This window comes from Mya arenaria, chromosome 6, assembly GCF_026914265.1.
Source record: "Mya arenaria isolate MELC-2E11 chromosome 6, ASM2691426v1".
NCBI lineage: Eukaryota > Metazoa > Mollusca > Bivalvia > Myida > Myidae > Mya > Mya arenaria.
In genome coordinates, this window is record NC_069127.1 from 41,986,547 (window position 1) to 42,005,095 (window position 18,549).

General features: G+C 34.4%; 1 protein-coding gene across 1 annotated transcript; it reads right to left on the reverse strand.

Annotated features, from left to right (window-relative positions):
• Nucleotides 1-1,460: 1,460 nt before the first annotated feature.
• Nucleotides 1,461-17,689, reverse strand: LOC128237539 (BTB/POZ domain-containing protein 10-like). Its single transcript, XM_052953130.1, has 10 exons — nucleotides 17,523-17,689; nucleotides 14,820-14,968; nucleotides 14,095-14,254; nucleotides 13,172-13,383; nucleotides 12,554-12,656; nucleotides 12,026-12,146; nucleotides 9,612-9,709; nucleotides 9,084-9,183; nucleotides 8,551-8,715; nucleotides 1,461-7,798 (listed from the first exon to the last, which is right to left on the reverse strand). The coding sequence occupies exons 2-10, from the start codon at nucleotides 14,933-14,935 to the stop codon at nucleotides 7,524-7,526; spliced, it is 1,350 nt and encodes a 449-aa protein (XP_052809090.1). The 5' UTR covers nucleotides 14,936-14,968; nucleotides 17,523-17,689; the 3' UTR covers nucleotides 1,461-7,523.
• Nucleotides 17,690-18,549: the final 860 nt, after the last annotated feature.

Genomic DNA, 18,549 nt, shown 5'->3' on the forward strand with positions numbered 1-18,549 from the left:
TTTACAAGTTCGAACAGGGGATCGTACATGATGTGTACGTTAATATGAGGGGTCACATTATTAGTAGAGATTAAGTCAAAGATGTAAAATTAAACGAACTAAGAGGGCAACAAAGGCCCTATATCTCACTCTCACTGGGTGCCATACCATATATTGTCAGGAACTTGGCCTAGATCGAGATGAGACAAACACGTTGTTGAGGTTGAGTACAAAATGTGGCCTGTAGACCAAAGTTTCATTAAGATCGGCAAAACAATGTATTTGAATTATTAAAATCGCCTTCGGTATGCCCTTTTCAAGGCAAAAAAAGGAAATTAGGAAAATGCAAGAACAAGAATACAGTTCATATATTATAAGCACTCAATGTTACTCTGTCAATGCTAGTCTTATGAAATTCTTGTAAAATTTTCAGATTTTTCTTCAAATTTTCACAGGACCTTTATCATAAAACTGATGTTCAATGAAGATTGGTGGCTTAAAAATGTGGCTTATTTCGCATAAATGTACAGAAATCATGCATATTACGTGATGGTGTTCAAAATCATGAGGCCGCGTTCAACATACTAAACTATCTTATTATTTCATATAAAATTGTTTAACTTTAAAAACAGGAAGGTTTTAGAGATGAAATAAAGAAGATTGCTGCCCTTGTCCCCTTGAACTGGAGACGAACCAGCAGTGACCTTGAAGTTTGGCCTATACATCCGTATTCAATAGTGAACATCAACTGCATAAGATCAGTGACACTGTGAATATTACAAATGAATGGGATAGATGGACGTAAAAAGTACCACTTTGGCCAGCCCGCATACCAAGTATAAGTTCCTGGGTCCAAGCGTTCTATAGTTATTGAGCGAAAACGAAGTGCATTATTGATCGGAAACCATTTTCAGCTGAAGGTCACCGTGACCTTGACGTTTAACGCACTAATCACAAAATTAAAATGGGAACTCTACTAGTCATTTCCAATTGGCATACCAAGTATGAAGTTCCAGGACCAAAAGGATATTTAGTTATCGAGCAGAAACCCTGTTTTTCTTAACCTCTATGTCACCGCGACCTTGACCTTCTATTCTCAAAATCAATAGGGTCATCTAATAGTCATGATCAACTGTCATTCCAACTATGAAGTTCCTGGGTGCAAGCGTTCTTTAGTTAATGAGCGGAAAGGTCACCGCGGCCTTGACATTTGACCTACTGATTTCAACACCCATAGGGGTCATCTACTAGTCATGTCCAACTAGCATACAAAGTTCCTGGGTGCAAGCGTTCTTTAGTTAATGAACGGAAAACATTTTTCACTTTAAGGTCACCGCCAACTTGCGACCTTGACCTTTGACATTCTGATTAAAAAAAATCAATCCGGGTCATCTACTAGTCACGACCATGACTATGACGGCTACAATAGTTTTTGATTGTTGAGGAGCAAAACGGTGGTTTAAAATACATGACGAACACAGTTTTGTGCTTTATATACTTTTATTTCAAGATGTTAAATAAATTCCTCAAAACTGTTCATAGTTTACAAGTGTACCTACATTCTTGTACTTAAAAATAAATTCAAACATGGTAAACTGTACTAATAAATGAGCATTTCACTCTGTTTATGGTTTCTTGTGTTCAACTTTCTCTGGGGACAATAACATGGAAATACTGATCCATGATAAACAGGTACATTGTTCACATAACAAACTTTTGAACAAAACGGAAATATTGTTCAGAAAAAAATAATGAATTAACAATGAAATGTGGATACAGCATGAAATGCAGTATATTGAAAACAAACAAACCCATAACAGAGTTGCCTTATCATCAACGGATGTGTAGTTACCCATCAAGACTGCCTTGACTGATTTTCTCCACAAGAATAAATAGTCAGCAGTTCAGAACTTTGCTAAAGTTAACATCGTTACGTTTTAAATATTTTCCTCTCTGGAAGTTTAATGGATTTAATTGTGATCTTCCGTGTTTCTATTATAAACAAGATTCGAGACAACTTTTAAATTTAAAATCACATTATCAAATATTTCGAAAGTCTACAGTTATTTTCATTAGAATAATTTCCTTTAATAGTCTAATATCTCTTTAAATTCTCTTAAAAACACAACACAAATAATACCGAAAAAAATAACTGTTCTTAGCTAAATACGGTTACTATACATTATACAAGGGACTTAAGTTGTTCAAGAAATTGAGACAAAATATAATAAGTTGATAACTTCTGAAATGCTTTATTTTCATTGACATTTTTAAGAATACACATTTTTTTTTTAACAAATCAATAATGAATTCAAAACTTTCCCCAAGCTAGAAATACTTAAGAGGTTTTATGAACGTCATCCCTGGCTTTTGTTTCATGTTTACCCACTCAAGTTTTTTGTTGAAAATAATATACTTCAATATCAATATAACCCTCTAACAATATAGCAAACACTTGCAGTAAAATATATGGCATCTAAAGTGATGTTACGGATTTCCAACAATGATATTTGTACAAACATGGCTATAAAAATATGATTTACATACATTTACATAATGGTTTCAGAGACTATGGAGAAGACAACATGATCATAAAATCATGATTTAAAATCTATCAGATAATCTAGAACAATGAGATTTACTTGGCCTTTAAATACTGAGAATAATACAGTCACTGCTGAAAACCTATTAATACATGAACTTCATTTTAAAATCTTAGCCCTTAAGAATTTTGAAATACATTACTGGTATTACGAATAAAAATTCTACCTGGTGAACACCAATATTCAATATTTCACTTGTGAAATAAATCTTTTGGTGCCCACTCGGTGAAATATATAACGATCCTACACTGAAACAAACAATTATCCTCAATTTATCAAAATCATGAGTTGCAAAAAATAATTTAAGTCCAAGTTCTTCAAAATGTTTCCAATAAAATCACATTTGGAGCTCCTGGGTCATTTTTATCGAAAACAACCTCTGATGCATGCCGATACATTAGTAGAAGTAGTTCGTAAAATTTTGAATTATATTAAAAAATAATTTATTAATGAAATGTAGTGTTTGAGCTTTTAGCTTTTAAATTGATTGCCAGTGAAGTTTATTATTGTAAACATTATTAAGATTTCCAAGAGTTAAGTCATTAAATTAATCTGCTAAATTGAAATAACTACGCGATCTACTTGCAGCCTAGTTTAAGTTTACTGATTTCTGACAAAGTAAACCGTCCTTATACATCTGAGGTAGGTGTCGTAGAAAATAGCCGAGGAGTTCCGAATGATAAAATCAAACTGAATATTTTTTGCAGTAATTTTTAACAATTAAATCCCCAATATAACCTTTATCCATTTTAATACTTCACGGCAAGAGTTTCTCTTCCCTTTTACATAGATTACAAAGTTGTCTCTACAAAATATAAACAACACCTATCTAAAACTACTGGTATGTTATCACAGTCACAAATGTTCCGCCCTCAAACCAGCGTGCTAACAAACTAGTATTATACAAGCGAGTGCAGTCATATACATGGTCAAAAATTTAAAATATATATCATATTGTTATATCAATTACAACACTAAAAGTGTTGTTGTAGATTAAAGACTTATCATTACTCTCTCTGAATATACATGTCGTCATTCAACCCTTTTGGCACCATAGTCGCCATAATTCAACAGACTCAACTTTGAGACTGCCGATGTCCAGTATAGTTACATACAGAAGTTTAGTATGTACTTGTAATTATACATTTAGCAGCAAAAGGGTTTATGTTTTAAACTTTTATAAGCTAGTTAATTATAGTGCCATTTCTCATAATGCATTTTTTCCCAATTTTGATTACAAATTGCCAAGTGAACCCAATCAATATTTGTATCAGTTCAAAAGAGTTCTTTCATCTGATTTTACTTACATGTACATGTACAATTTACAAACTAAAAAGCATGTAAAAAAGCATGTAAAAAAGCATGTAAAAAAAGATGTTAAGATTTATTAGTTGTGAACTTTTTGTCCTCACTTCTATTCAACAGTATACATGTACCTAACATGAAGCAACGATTATTATTAAAATAATACAGAAATGAAAAGTGCAAAGGCAGTAAATAAGTTAAATTTTACCATACTTCAAATTATTATTTCTTAATTTTCTCAAATCACTTTAGGAAAAAAATTGGAATTTTAAAAACAGGAAATTATGACAATGCACATACATGTATGAAAAATCAGTGAGGCAAATATCTTTCACGAGCTCATGGCAACAACAGCAAGTAAAGCCAGTTCTAAAATCAATCAAAATGATCTCCTCTCAAACTTCTTAGGCTTACTAGAATGAACTGTTAAAAAGTTAAAATGAATATTAAAAGATTCAGATCAATTAAGACCATTGATGAAAACATACTAACGGCCCCAAAAATGCTTTGGTAAAAAATGGAAATGGTTGATAGAATCTACAGATGTTTCAATGTGCAAAATTATTTTTTTCGTAAAGATATATGATTTTTTTGACTGTTGATCATATTTAAGCTACAAAAAGCAGGGGTCAAGATACACTATGGTTACATAAGCATGGCAGTTTTACCCGTATAAAAGATATGCTTGCACACAGTACAGTCAATCAACATCAAGGCAAGATTATAGTAGACAGAAATGTGCTGGAAATGGCAAACACTCCTACTTGACAACTGTTGTAAAGGCTGGTGAGTGATTAGAATGGGCTTGGCACATTGTATCAGAATTGCATCAGTTTGTTTAAGTTTCATTGTGAAACAGTTTTATTAACACAATATGAATCACACTTTGATAAATTTTCCTGGGAACATGACAGTACCGGGTCAGTATTCATAAAACGCCTGAAGTCATGTCCTTACCTACGTCATATTCTGAATGTATGTATTTCACTAGCTACTGTGATATCATTTATATTGGTGTCCTTGAATTTTTTTCTGATTTCAGAATTAAATGTCAACATTTTGTTTGGATCTTGAATTCGTGGATAAGTTAACCCACAGAATCAATGAAAATTAATGTCCCACGAATATTTATGATTTCAAAGTATATGATATCAAAGTATATGATATAATTACTTCATTATAGAAATACTACCTAATTTTCAATGAAGTTTAATATATGGAGATTATCACTTAAATGTAAAAAAACAAAAACTTAAATTAACAATATATTTTTGCAATAGAAGACTTCAGTTAGGAAATGATTTTATAAATACTGGCCCTGTTGTCCCATATAAGAGGCCATAAGAACGAGCGCCTTACGAGGTTCTAACTCACAACCTCTTTTGTAAGTGTGGTTAAACAATATGATTGTATATAGACTTCTGTCTCTATGTTATGCCATAATGCACATGAACTATCGTAGTTCAAATTAATACAATGCTGGAGATGGTAGAATATATGTGTTCATATATTGGGATAATAGTAGCCACTGCACAAACTACAATTGTGCCCGCTTTGCGGGTAAAAATACTAAGTGATGATAGTTAATATAACTTGAACAAAGAAATGTATACCAAATTTAAATGTAGGGATATTGAACACCTTTGAAAGCTAATATTCATATACAGGGCCTTTAAGCACTAATGTCTTGATTCTTGATTGTCTGAATTTAGGGGGAAATAAAATATTTCCAATAATGGTAAAACCTGTTTTAAGATATTTTCACCAATATTCACCCTGAATGCATCAGATGTAGAAATTTTACAATAAAATAAGATTATAAGCATTTTTGAGTCTCCTACATATTAAAGTAAAAATTGGGCCAGAAGTAAAAAAGTTTCGAGGCCATCAAAAGCCTTTACAAAAATACAGCTATCGGTTAACAAGAACATAAAAATAAAATATACTGTGACTTTGCCCCTACAGGCCACTTAATGCTATGACATCATTTGTTCTGCTAGTCCTAAAGTGTGGACCAATTGTTCAAGACTTCATTACAGTTAACAATATTCTTAACATCATCGTTGTTAACTTTCAAATCAGCTTTGCTCAGGAAGTTTTAACAGATACGCTTCTGATCCACATTATTCCTAACAAGATATGAGACAACTGTTACAGCTGAATTGTCTTATTTAAGTACATGAGCAAATCATATAATATTTTGCTTTCAAAAGTTAACAACGATGTCGTTAATCACATTGTTAACTGTAACAAAGTTTTGAACAAAAGGGCCAATGTTGAAACTATGTCTCTATTTGAGCAGTGTATTTAACAACCGTATGAATGCATCTAATCTAGAAGGAATGCAAAATAAACACTATTTCTGTACAATTTACAAGTCACAATATTATGCACTGTGACAACACCCTTACTGGTTTTTCTTCAAAGCAGTGACATAGATGGTTTCTTCACTGAGGTTAAGATAGGTTCTACCTTTAAATGTTAACTGGCCCTAAATATTTCCAACAGTCATATATTGCTGACTTGTTGAAACACAAAACACACATTAATTGTGCTCCCACAATAAAAATAAGTAGAAGATAGTAGATAATATGACTCTTTGTTCACAGCAAGAACTCATAAATTTGTTGGTTAAGATATCTGACCCAAAACTATAAAATTACAGCTGCCTCGTGCTACATATCATTTTGGTATTGTTTGAAAGCATTGTGTTTGCAGATTTGTTTGATTTTTTTTACTGAAAAGGATTACATCATATACCTCTGATTTCAGGTAAAATAAAAAGAAAATATACGAACTGTAACAACTTATTGTATGACACACATTCTGTCATACATTTTACATATTATTTATTTACTAGTTAGCATATACCTTCCAAATAATACCTAAATCATATGGGGTTACCAGGCATCAAACTTTAACATTAATGTTACTAGAAGCTAACCGAGAACTAGCCAAATTATACACAAAGAGAGCTGTAAGTCCTCTGTTTTATAATATAAAGCCATTCATTTTTGTTATAACAATAGCCTGACAAATATTTATGCATAGACAATCCATAAACACCATAAAGTATTCATTATTCGAAAGTAGTTACACAAGGACTGCATAAGAACAAAGATAAAAATAACAATGAAGGAAACATTGAAACATTATTCTTCGCACAAAAACATGAACTTGGTATAAGAATCCAAACATGAATGAGGATTGAAATGATGACACATGATAAGCCATGTATGTGATATCATAAATGACAAGGTAGTGACACAGTGTTTGAAAGCCTAGGGTAAACCACAACGGCTACTGAATTCAAAACTGTCTGAGGTGAACGTGCATTAAAAACGTTGAAGGTTACCAGAAGCGACACTCTCCATCTTTCCACTTACATTTCATCTCCAAGAAGAAATTGTTTTTGTCAGAGAAAAAGACAGCTACTTTCAATCCAAACACTATCTTTACAGTAAATGGCCTTCCTTGAACTGTTATCGAATCTCCCTCCAATTATTCAACACCCCTTTTCAATCATTCCAACTCGCCAAATTAGTGAACTAACACTTAGCCAGCGTCTGACCATTCACTCAATGACCCCTTATAAATATTTAACATGTTTAACAATTATTTAACATCCTATTCCAATCATTCCACATCACCTTCCTGAAGCAGGTTAATGTCCACGTATGGTTCAGAGGGGGAGGGTTGTGGGGGTATCACTTGCATTGAACCATCCGCCCCCTGATGTTGAACGACAGCTGGGGTCAGAGGGGGAAGTTCGAAAGTCGGATCTGTGGATGCCTCGGCAAGATTCGTGATGGATTTTGACTTGACGCACTGGAAGTCAACATGGCGACTCTTCGCTTCCTCCTTCTCCCATGACATGCGAAGAAAGGGTCGCTGTACATAGTTGTAGATAACTGAAAAATAAACATACATGTCCGTTTATTTATCTGTAGCACACATTGTTGGAATTTCCTTTAAGTTAAATACATAAAAGCCTATATAAGGCTACCAAATACCCATTTTCTCTGAAAAGGCAGCGATTGTAATACAAATATATCTGTAGGTGAAGGTTATAGCGTTATTAGGGTCCGGTTGAAACATTTTATAACATGCAAAATATGGGCATATTTTGTTTGTGCTCTCCACTCATGCATATAAGCTTTATAAAATCCCAAATAATTTTTCAGAACAAGGGAGTAAAAAACAATGGAAGGATGGACAAAGCGGCAAACATATGCATGTCATATTCACGGTTGTTCCAAAAAATCTTAATACAATGACTGTAACTACACATGTAAATATGGCCAGGCAAACATTTTCACCAAGTTTTATGTAAATAACTCTTTCTGATTTTATGGTCAAAATTTAACATTATGCAAAATAACTACAAGGACCTAGGCTAACTACATAACTTTAAACATATTTATTTTTCACCAATTGCGAAACATGTTTTTACAACATTAAATAAATCACTCTTGTTGGCACAATGTTACATTTAAGTGTGGTCTCCTGTTACTGGGGAAACCCGAGTACCCACAGGATACCCACTTGTCCGGCTTGGTGACCACAAACCCTTTTCACTTTCACTACATTGACATTCATCTTTCAGTAAAGAACAGGCATAAAAATTTAACACTTAAAATATATCCATATCGAAAATCATTACCCTCTGGCCTGCCCCCTCTCCTACGCCTAATTTTCTCCTTGTATGTTGGGTAGCCCTCTATGCCAATTTTGATTTTCTTGAGGCCGCGGTCCTTTAGCACCTGTTTGGCAACCTCTCTGTTCTCAATGTACTTGAAGAACCGATGCATGTTGCCGCTGTATATGACTGAAATAATCATCATCTCATGAAAAACAATTGTACATCATTAATTACATACCACTCAACTCAGTTTCTTGCATAAGAAAATATTACGGTAACATGCTTAAAGCAAGTTACAACTCATGCAAAGACATGATTTCAAGAAGTATCAAACATGTTAAACAAAAAGAGGAAAATAATGTTTTTTGTATAATTTAAGTTGCGTTGAATAGAAAGAGATCGCAAAACCAAGTTTGTTTGGATTAACTTAATTGTGTACCAAGTTTGTTTGGATTAACTTAATTGTATCCAAGTTTGTATGGATTAGCTTAATTGTGACTATGACAATTACTTCTTTACTTCAAAACACATTTTGTGAAGGAAAAGGGCTTTACTTTGTGGATTGTCATCGCCCATCTGTGGAGGGTACTCCTCATCCCAGTCCACAATGTCGTCGTCACACAGCACCACGATATGGCACTCTCTGTCGCCTCTCTGGAATATACAATGTATGGTATAATGGTCTCATTTCCCAATGCAGAAACTGGTAAAATCAGTAAAGGATGATAAACAAACGGGCTGTGTTTGTTAGATTAAGGCGTCTATCAATAGATAAGAAATACGGTGGTTTTCTTGAGGAATATAATCTGATTTTAACCCATGACTGAGTCATTCTATCTATATGAAAAAAACTCTTACACAGAAACAAACAATTTGATATATGACATTCACTCAATCATTATTTAAAGAAAGTTCTTTATCTAAAGATATTGCATTGTATGATATAAGAAGACATCTATGAGGGTATAGTGATTTTATGACAGAAAGTTTTCATAACCCTGAGCAAGGACACACATGTCAGGCATGTACTTCCACGAGGGAAAGATGTCATTAAAAAGTGTCATTCATGTAATCTAACCAACCTGAGCACATGCACACATCTGAGGCATGATCATCTCCTCGAGGAAAAGATGGAACTGCTGTCTTGCACCCTCGTTGGACAGCTCGTGTAGTAACGACCCTGAAAATATGGATGAAAACATCAAGGCTAAATACATACAATGGTTCAGTTCACAACACATGCAGGTGCGTCAACATACACGCTTAAGTTGATACAATTTAAGATACGCCTTAAGATACATAATTTTGAAGCTATGCTTTAACATACATGCATAAGCAAATATGCTTTGAGACACATACTTTAGCAGATATGCTTTAACATACATGCACTAGCAGATATGCTTTGAGACACATGCTTTTTTCAGATATGCCTAAACATACATGCTTTAACATACATGCTTTAAGACACATGCTTTAGCAGATAATTCTTAAACATACATGCACTAGCAGATATGCTTTAACATACATGCACTAGCAGATATGCTGTGAGACACATATGCCTACATGTACATTCTTTAGCACTTTGGCAAATAATGATTTATGCATTTACACTGTACAAGTATGTTAAAGCTGATATGATTTTACTAAATTTACCATGAGTCATTTCAAATATCATTTGTTAACTCTTGACCACCTTTCTTCCCAAAACAATATTTTTAGATACTTAGATGATGGCACATTTCACAGGTGATGTACAGAGTTTCCTCATAAAAATTTTGATAGTCCATATTAAAACACTCAACTTTAATCATTGCTAACTACTGTGAGGTTTGACTTTCAAAACGATTACCCATCTGTCCCATAAATACAGTAGGGTAACCTTTAAATGTGACATTTATCTTACAGTAAGGTTTTATGCTTCGAATATGCAAAACGAAGCATACGGAATTGGAAATATTCTAATTGCTTTGTTGAAGCATATCTGCTAGAAGAAGCAGAGCAAAAACATTATTTCACCAGATATAATTAAACATATTTTGTGAATTGCGTCTTTAGCACCATCTTCAGCAAGAAAGAACTCAAGCTATTACAGAAGTTATCAAAACTCCCAGACACCGCCTACAGACCAAAATGGTTAAATATCATGTTTTGAAATTTACAACAATAAAACAGTCAAACATTTAGAATTTTTTATGTCCGTCTCACACAATATGGTCATACAATTTCGAAATAAATAAAAGGCCATAACTTGTAAGACACAGTGAAATGTCACCGATACCGCAGGTGCACAACAATCCTGTGGTCTTTCATGTGAGCAGGTGCTTTACTTTTTGAGCAACATACAATTTGTCCACACACAATTTACCAGACCATCTTTTAATGTCAAGGGCAATAACTCTTGTTAACAAAGTGAAATGTCAAACAAATCGTAGCTGCATAATTTCAGATGTTGACCAACACTCCTGGGAAGATTCATGAGTGTATGTGCAATACTTCTGGAGCTACAGGCGACAAAATATTTTTCATATTCCTTTTGACTACTTCAATAACAATAATTTTTGTTAGACGTAAAAAGCCAACTTAAATTGCAAGTTTCAATTTCTAATGCAGACCAACATTCCTACAAAGTTTCATGTATGTAGGTGTTAAATTACTGGAGATACATGTCACAAGATCTTACTTCATGCAACAAATTTTCAGACCAGTTTTTAATAAGTCAAGGGCCATAACTCTGGTTTAAAAAGGTGCACTGTCAAAAAGCCAGCAGGTGCACAATATCCCATGCTGACCAACATTCCAATCAAGTTTGTTGTGTGTAGATTCGTTACTAGAGTTACATGTGGAAAGGTTTTGTGATGTAATAGGACATATGCAACTCATATGTACACATGTAAGTATAATAAGAGTTTCCAAATCAAAATATTGCTGTAACATTTATTTTACACAGGTTATGGCAGACATGAGAAGCTATGGTTCATATATTCAATAGACAGTCAGTTAGCAGACCCTAGCCTTACTGTCAGGATTTGTTATTCCCCTACTCAAGGATAAATAAATAATATCATCTTTCACATTAATAATTTTCACATAACTGGTTTTATAACTTATGCAACACTCTGACAGTCACACTTAATAAAAGATAACATTTTTTTCTTACAAATAAGTATTTTGTTTATAATGCACATCTAATAATTTCCTTAACAGTGTTCCTTTGCTCAAAATAGCTTATAATACCAGTTATCCTTATGAACATGTGTATATACTTATTGATTGTGATAAGGACACCATTTATCAAAGATGGGACTATTATTACTCCACAAAAATGGGATAAAACTGATAACTTCCAACGCTGCTAATTTCATTTTCTCAGGTTCTGACACTTAAACTTATTTATTGTAATCAGAGCTTCCTTAAACCAAAATTGGTAAGGCCAAACTGCCAAAACTGGCTAAACCTTCTAAAACTGTTGAATACCAACACAGCTATATCCACTTACTCAGGTTCTGACACTTGACCGTCATAGAGTCGAAAGGCAGAAGAAGGTAATCACAAGCTTCTCGGAGCTCCTGAACAGTAATGTTTGGCGGACATCGAATCACCCCGTCTCGGTAGAAATCCTGAAAAAGTATTCAAAAAGCTATAAATTGAAAATCCTATTTATAAAGTCTATATTTTTCAATGCATAACCCAGGATATCACAACTCTAACATGAATGATGCAACACCATTGGTCAATGACTGGTTGACACCATATTTTTCCATATTGAGTAACTTATCTTTATATCATACCAAAATGGCATCCTTATTTCGATGCATAAATGAAACATTTATCAATTTAAACAGGTTGTCCACGTGATACATAAACTACAGTGGTAAGAATGTGACCCAATATAGGATATACGGGGCACAGGAAACAATATTCAGGTTCGAGCTTCACTCTCAGAGAGCTAATCTGATCACATTCATCTTCAATTGAATCTCATATCAATTGAAAGTCCTATTTTAAAACACAAAGCACTACATACCAGAATGGCTCTGAATACAGATGCAGAGAGTCCCTCCGCCACTTCATACTCCCCCCTCTCGTTAGGCCGCGTAAAGTTGTGCTCCAGGGATGATGTGAACATCCTGAAAAAACATGATATGCAACCTTAAAAGTGATATATAACCATAGGTTTGAAAGCAGAAGGGGAGAGATTCCTGGCTTTTTTATACTATTTATTTTATACTATTATAGGATAATTGTATTATGCACATCAATTTCATGTACATAAATGTATCAGTTAAAGGCAGGCAACCATATTTAAATAAAAGACCGAAAAAAGATCCCTGAAGAATAAATTGTCCAATGAAAATATGGTGTTGAATCATTGGATCAAAATGTTAAACAATGATTGCACATCTCACAGATATAAAGAAATGTTGAACCTTCAGAAGTTTAACATTTGGTAAACAAACATTTGTGATCAAATTACCAAGAAAATATAAAAAAATGTTGCTTCTGAAAACTTGGAATTTTGTAACTTCTGAGTGTTATAAATGCGTTTTGAAGTCAGGCCATTGTAATCATTAATTTGTGTTTTAATAGGTTTATAGATGTGTTTGTTCTTGGCTGCCTTAAACAGCTTGTGTTCTAGCCATACCTGCCCAGCATAGTGTCAGGATGCTGCCTGAAGATTTCCGGGTCCACCACAAATCTCTTATTATCCACAAGGAGTGTAATTCTGTCCGCCAGCCTGGGGCTAGAGGTGTCCCGGGGGCCTCCTACAGCACCTTTGGGGTTGCCCAGGTTGTTAATGATGATTATCTTGCCGTCTTCACCATCCATGTCTGGATCGTAGTCGCAAGTGCCGTCCTGTAGCAGATTGATGAACAAAAATATAAATTATAGATAATTACTAAAGTAGTTGATAGATTAACAGTAGACCCATCGTACCACAAACAGATGTCATTATGAAGTGTACAAACATTCTTCAGGGTTTATATATAACAGTGTTTTCATCAGGGTCGGAAACACAAGAGTCGTTGACTTTAGAGACTTTCAAGAGTCAAAATCAGAATCATGACCTTTTTTTTTAATTTGGAGTTTTTCTGCATATTTTTTCTTTCTCAGCCATCATTAGATGCCAGGTACAAGTCTATACTATGTGTAATAATAACACATGAAGAAATATATTAAACAGACTTTGCCAAATCCAACTATCTTGTTATGTAAATCTGTGTTCATATTGGTAATTGTTCTAGTTATAGATAATGGAGTTACCGGTAGATGAAAAACTAGTTTACTAGTGTACTTAATCATACATGTAATACAAAACACAACATACAGCATTCTCAATAGGTTTTGCTTGAGCAGTCCAAAATAGAACAGGAAAAACTGACATCAAAACTGACAATAAAGTTTTCAAGTGGTTGCTTACTGTTATTGTCTAGCACCTGTACATTTCTTTATATTTGGACCAGTCTAAGTGCTATTTAAACCATTAATTTTAACCGGTTCTTCTAAGTGCTATTTAAACCATCAATTTTAACTGGTTCTTCTTGAGAACCCTACACCTACACTCACAATGCTGTCTTGGTTTCTTGATGATCGTCTTGATCTCCCGGGAGTTGAGCAAACAGATGAGACACAGCTTACATCTCCATCATCGTTACTCGAGTGTTCAAAACTGGCAGATCGCGCTCGGTTTACAAGGCAAGGTTTACGTCTAGGGGCTCCTAATGAACTGCAAAATAATCAACATATGTCTCATTTAACTGGCAAAATGATTTTTACCTTTAAGATGCTGGATAGTGACTGCATCAAGGAGTGATGGCTTAAATTCCTGGACCAGAATCACTTATAAAAATCTTAAAAGCAAAAGATCATTAGAATTTTATAACATACACAGTTTTACTAAGACAATGTATGTTACTAACTTTTAATAATTTTAAGTAAAATTTGAAGACGTTAAGTTTGTTTCTAAATTTAAATTTACAAATAAATATAAAAGTCTAAAGATTAATAAATATTGGCAAATACCAAACACCAATGTCTGTCTTTATTCAGTTGAAAAAGGGCAAAACTTGACATTTATTAAAGTCAGAGTTCTGAGGGCTTGTTATACAATCATGAATGTGTACCAAACTTCATTCCAATATCTTGAAACATTCAAATGTTTTGCACTACAATAACGTTGGCAACTCCAAGGCTAAAACAATACCCAAATTTTATTTCTGGTATGATACACATGCTTAAAATAAATATACAATGCTTTACAAATTTTGCATCAAAAATATCTGGAAGCAAACCTAGGTATCTTTATACAAGCTTTTCTTCGTTCATCAAATTCTGAATAATACTCATCGTCACTGCTGTAAGTATCATATTCTTCATGTCTTCTGTGACGCCTATGTCTTGAAGCCATCTCGAAAGTTTCTTATTGACATGTTTGCATCAGCTGTAAAGGAAACAAAGTTCACTTGAAGAAAAATATATTAAATCTTTGCTTCCTCTTTGGGTAAAGCAGTGGTCGAAATTAGCACAAGCCTGCAAGAAATTTCTGCATTTAATAGCAGAGCTTTTTTAAATAGTTGATGCCAAGCAAATAAAATAAGAATTTGTCCATACAAAAGTCTAATTTTGATGACTGGTTAGGTGCTCATATGTTTGTGTCTCTAGTTGATTGTGGCTTGGGCCCTTGCCCCTAAACAGGGTATATCTTGAGTTTTCGACTACTGGGCTTGTCCCTGCAGTTTTCTTGTTTTATTAGATTAGATTCATTCAACTTTATAGGAGTTGTACATGACAACATTTCATTGGGATTAGGCAATTTCAAATCCACATTGTTTTGTTAACAAATCTTGGTTTGGAGGTGCTTCAATAAAATGTTATTTGTATATCCATCATCTACGATGCTGATAGCGAAAGTTGAAAATCTTTTCACTACAGAAGCCAAGTTTCTCCTTTGATTGTCAGACATCAAAATTAGACTTTTGTATAAACAAGCCCAAATTCTAAATGCTTGCCATGAAAAATACAACAAGCCCAGTCATGGTATCCAAAATTTTAGCACATCCGGAAAGCATTTCACTGCTGAAGGACTTGGAGGCTTGGGCTTTTTTGACAGCCTTTGTCAAAGCAATGAATCACTTTCTCTCTATATATTCACAATATAGAAATGTACAAATTAAAAAAAAAAATCTACAAGAATCAGGACAAAGTAGGATGATCATGTGTCTAATATAAGGCGATTAATTTACTAAAACAAGCTATAAATGCCATACTGTACAAATTGTTTATTTAGTATTTTTTCATCATGTGTGACACAATATGAATATAAGTTTTAACAGTGTATTTATTTAGATGACTGTACAATCAATGATTTGTTTGCTTAAACTTTTTCATGAGAAAACATTGCCACAATAAAATCGCATAATTTGTCGCCACTTGGCGATATTGTCGAATATCATGGCAGCAAGGCATCACCAGCAGCTAATTTTAGTCATGAATGATACAAATGTATGAATCCAATTCAAAATAAGCCATTTTGTGACAGTTTATTACTGTATTCAAGTAGGTTTGGAGAATTTAGGGGCCACAAAGAGTTCAGTGACATTGAAAAGGAGTTTGAGTATAGCGAATTGTTCATCGGGTTATCAAGAACAAGGGAGAAAATTACATTGGAAGAATTCAAAGAGAGTAAGGAAAACCAAGTAGTTAACATCAACAAAATACTTGAAGAATGTAAAGATAATGTGCTGATGTTGACTGATGGGTCGACTCTAGGCAATCCAGGACCTACGGGGGCAGGGGCAGTTATCTATGTGGATGGCTACAATTCAGCACCAATATAAATCAAGAAACCTGTCTCAAAGTTGAGTTATAGCAATGCCGGAGAGATAGTTGGAATAGAGGCAGCCCTTACTTTTGCCTGCAAACTAACCAACATTGAAAGAAAAGACATCCATATCTTCACAGACTGTCAAGCAGCAATAAGGTCAGCGTTTAAAAAAATCCTAAGACCAAAATAGAAACAATACTAAAAATTAAAACTGCAGTTGCTACTCTAGAAGAAAGAGAAAGTAAATTACTACAAACTGGGTACCAGGCCACAATAATGCTGTTGGAAACGAACTAGCCGACCACCTGGCCAAAGAAGCTGCCAGAGAGGCCGAAAACACAGAAGAGATAGCATTACAAGAAAAAGGGGCTCCAGAGTTGTTATAAGGCAAATGAAAGAAACTTCCTAGCACAAATGGGAAATTCAGTATGCACACTCAGAAAAGGCCAAAAACTCCAGGACATTTTTTCAATACCAGGACGGAGGAACTGCATAGCAATGCTTTTAGTATTATTAACCAGCTTCTGAGTGGACACAGCCATTTCAAAAACCATTGGGCAAAGATTACAGACAGTAACGACTGGAACTGTGACACTTGTCAGGTTCCTGAAACAGTGGACGCTTACATATCTCAATGTAGATGATTTGTAGAGGCCAGAAATGCACTAGAAAGAAGAACTGAAGAGCACCTGAATTTTTTTGGTATAGACTGTGGGGTGATCACATCAGCCGTCCTCGCAGGAGGGATAGAAGAAATTTTAGTGGAAGCAAAAGAAGCTTTAGTCACATCATTGGCAGTTTATTTGATTGAAACGAAAAGGATTTTTTTTAAATAGACTCAAACAACTTTCCGTATAAAGCGGCGTTAACAAAAGTTAATAAGCAGCAAGAGTTATAGTACAATGAGAAGTTGTACTATGAGATGATAACGGCGTTAATCAATTTATCAAAGTACAATGAGAACATCGACAACAAGCCAAAAATTAGATAAAACATCAGTAACATGTATGGTTATGTGAAAATGAAATTGAGACAAAACATCACAAATCTGTATAGAATTTAAAACATTTCATTATGTGGTCTGCCGTTTTTACTTGAAAACCCAAACCAAAAAACAATCAAAACAAAATTGTGAACAGTCATGATGATTGGTCGATTTATAAAACATTACCTCCAAGACTGAACGACTGGATTCAACCGTAGTGCAAACAAATATTTTTATGTCAGATCAGTTGAGACAGTAATTAATACGCACAGATACAACACCCTTTTCAAAGAAAACAAATATAACGAAAACAAAATACGAGAAAGTAAAATTGCTTATTACGCACCATCTTTACTGACGAATTGTGGGTAATTGTAGCAGACAACACTTCCATAAGCCCTTCCTTAAAACAAGGTCACACAATACTATTACATTACATCGGTAACATCGGGGTCGATTAATCTTCCTGGACATTTTGCCAATACACGCTTAAATTATAGTATTTTTTATCAAATCAAAACTCATACCTAGTATTCGTTGGGCAGTAGCTATTGCGACGGACTTTTAAAATGGAAACATACAATTAACCGTCTCCGTGGCCTAGCTATATAGTGGTTAAGCGTCCGTCTACGGAGCGGGAGGTCGTTGGTTCGATCCCTGGCCGCGTCATACCAAAAGACGTCAAAATTTGGTACAAGTAGCTCCCTTGCCTGGCGCTCGGCATTTAAAATGTAGTGCTTGGAAAAGTGGTGTACTCAGTACCCAGGAAAGTTGTACCCCGTGTATCCGATGTGCTGTACACCGAGCACGTAAAAGAACCAAGGGGTCTCTTCGAAAAAGAGCTAGGGTATCGCACCCGGTCTTCCTTGTATCCCACCACTGTCTCTTCAGTGTGCTGTCCCTTCAATAAAAAACAAAGGTCCTCGTTGGAAATAAGTGCTTGCACTTTCACGAGTTCTCCTTGACCACAAGGTCTAAAGAAATACATACATACAAACATCAAATAAAGCTGCACTTTCTTCTCTGATTGAACGTTTTGGCAACTTTTTTTTATTTTTTGTCTTGGAACGAGGCAATTTTTGTGAAAATCCATGGAAACCAGTTATATAAAACTGCGGACAAAAAATAGACCGCAGATATTTATTTCAAGTTTAAAAATTGATGTATTATGCAATTTTCTTAAACTGTTAGTAACGGCCATAAAACATATATT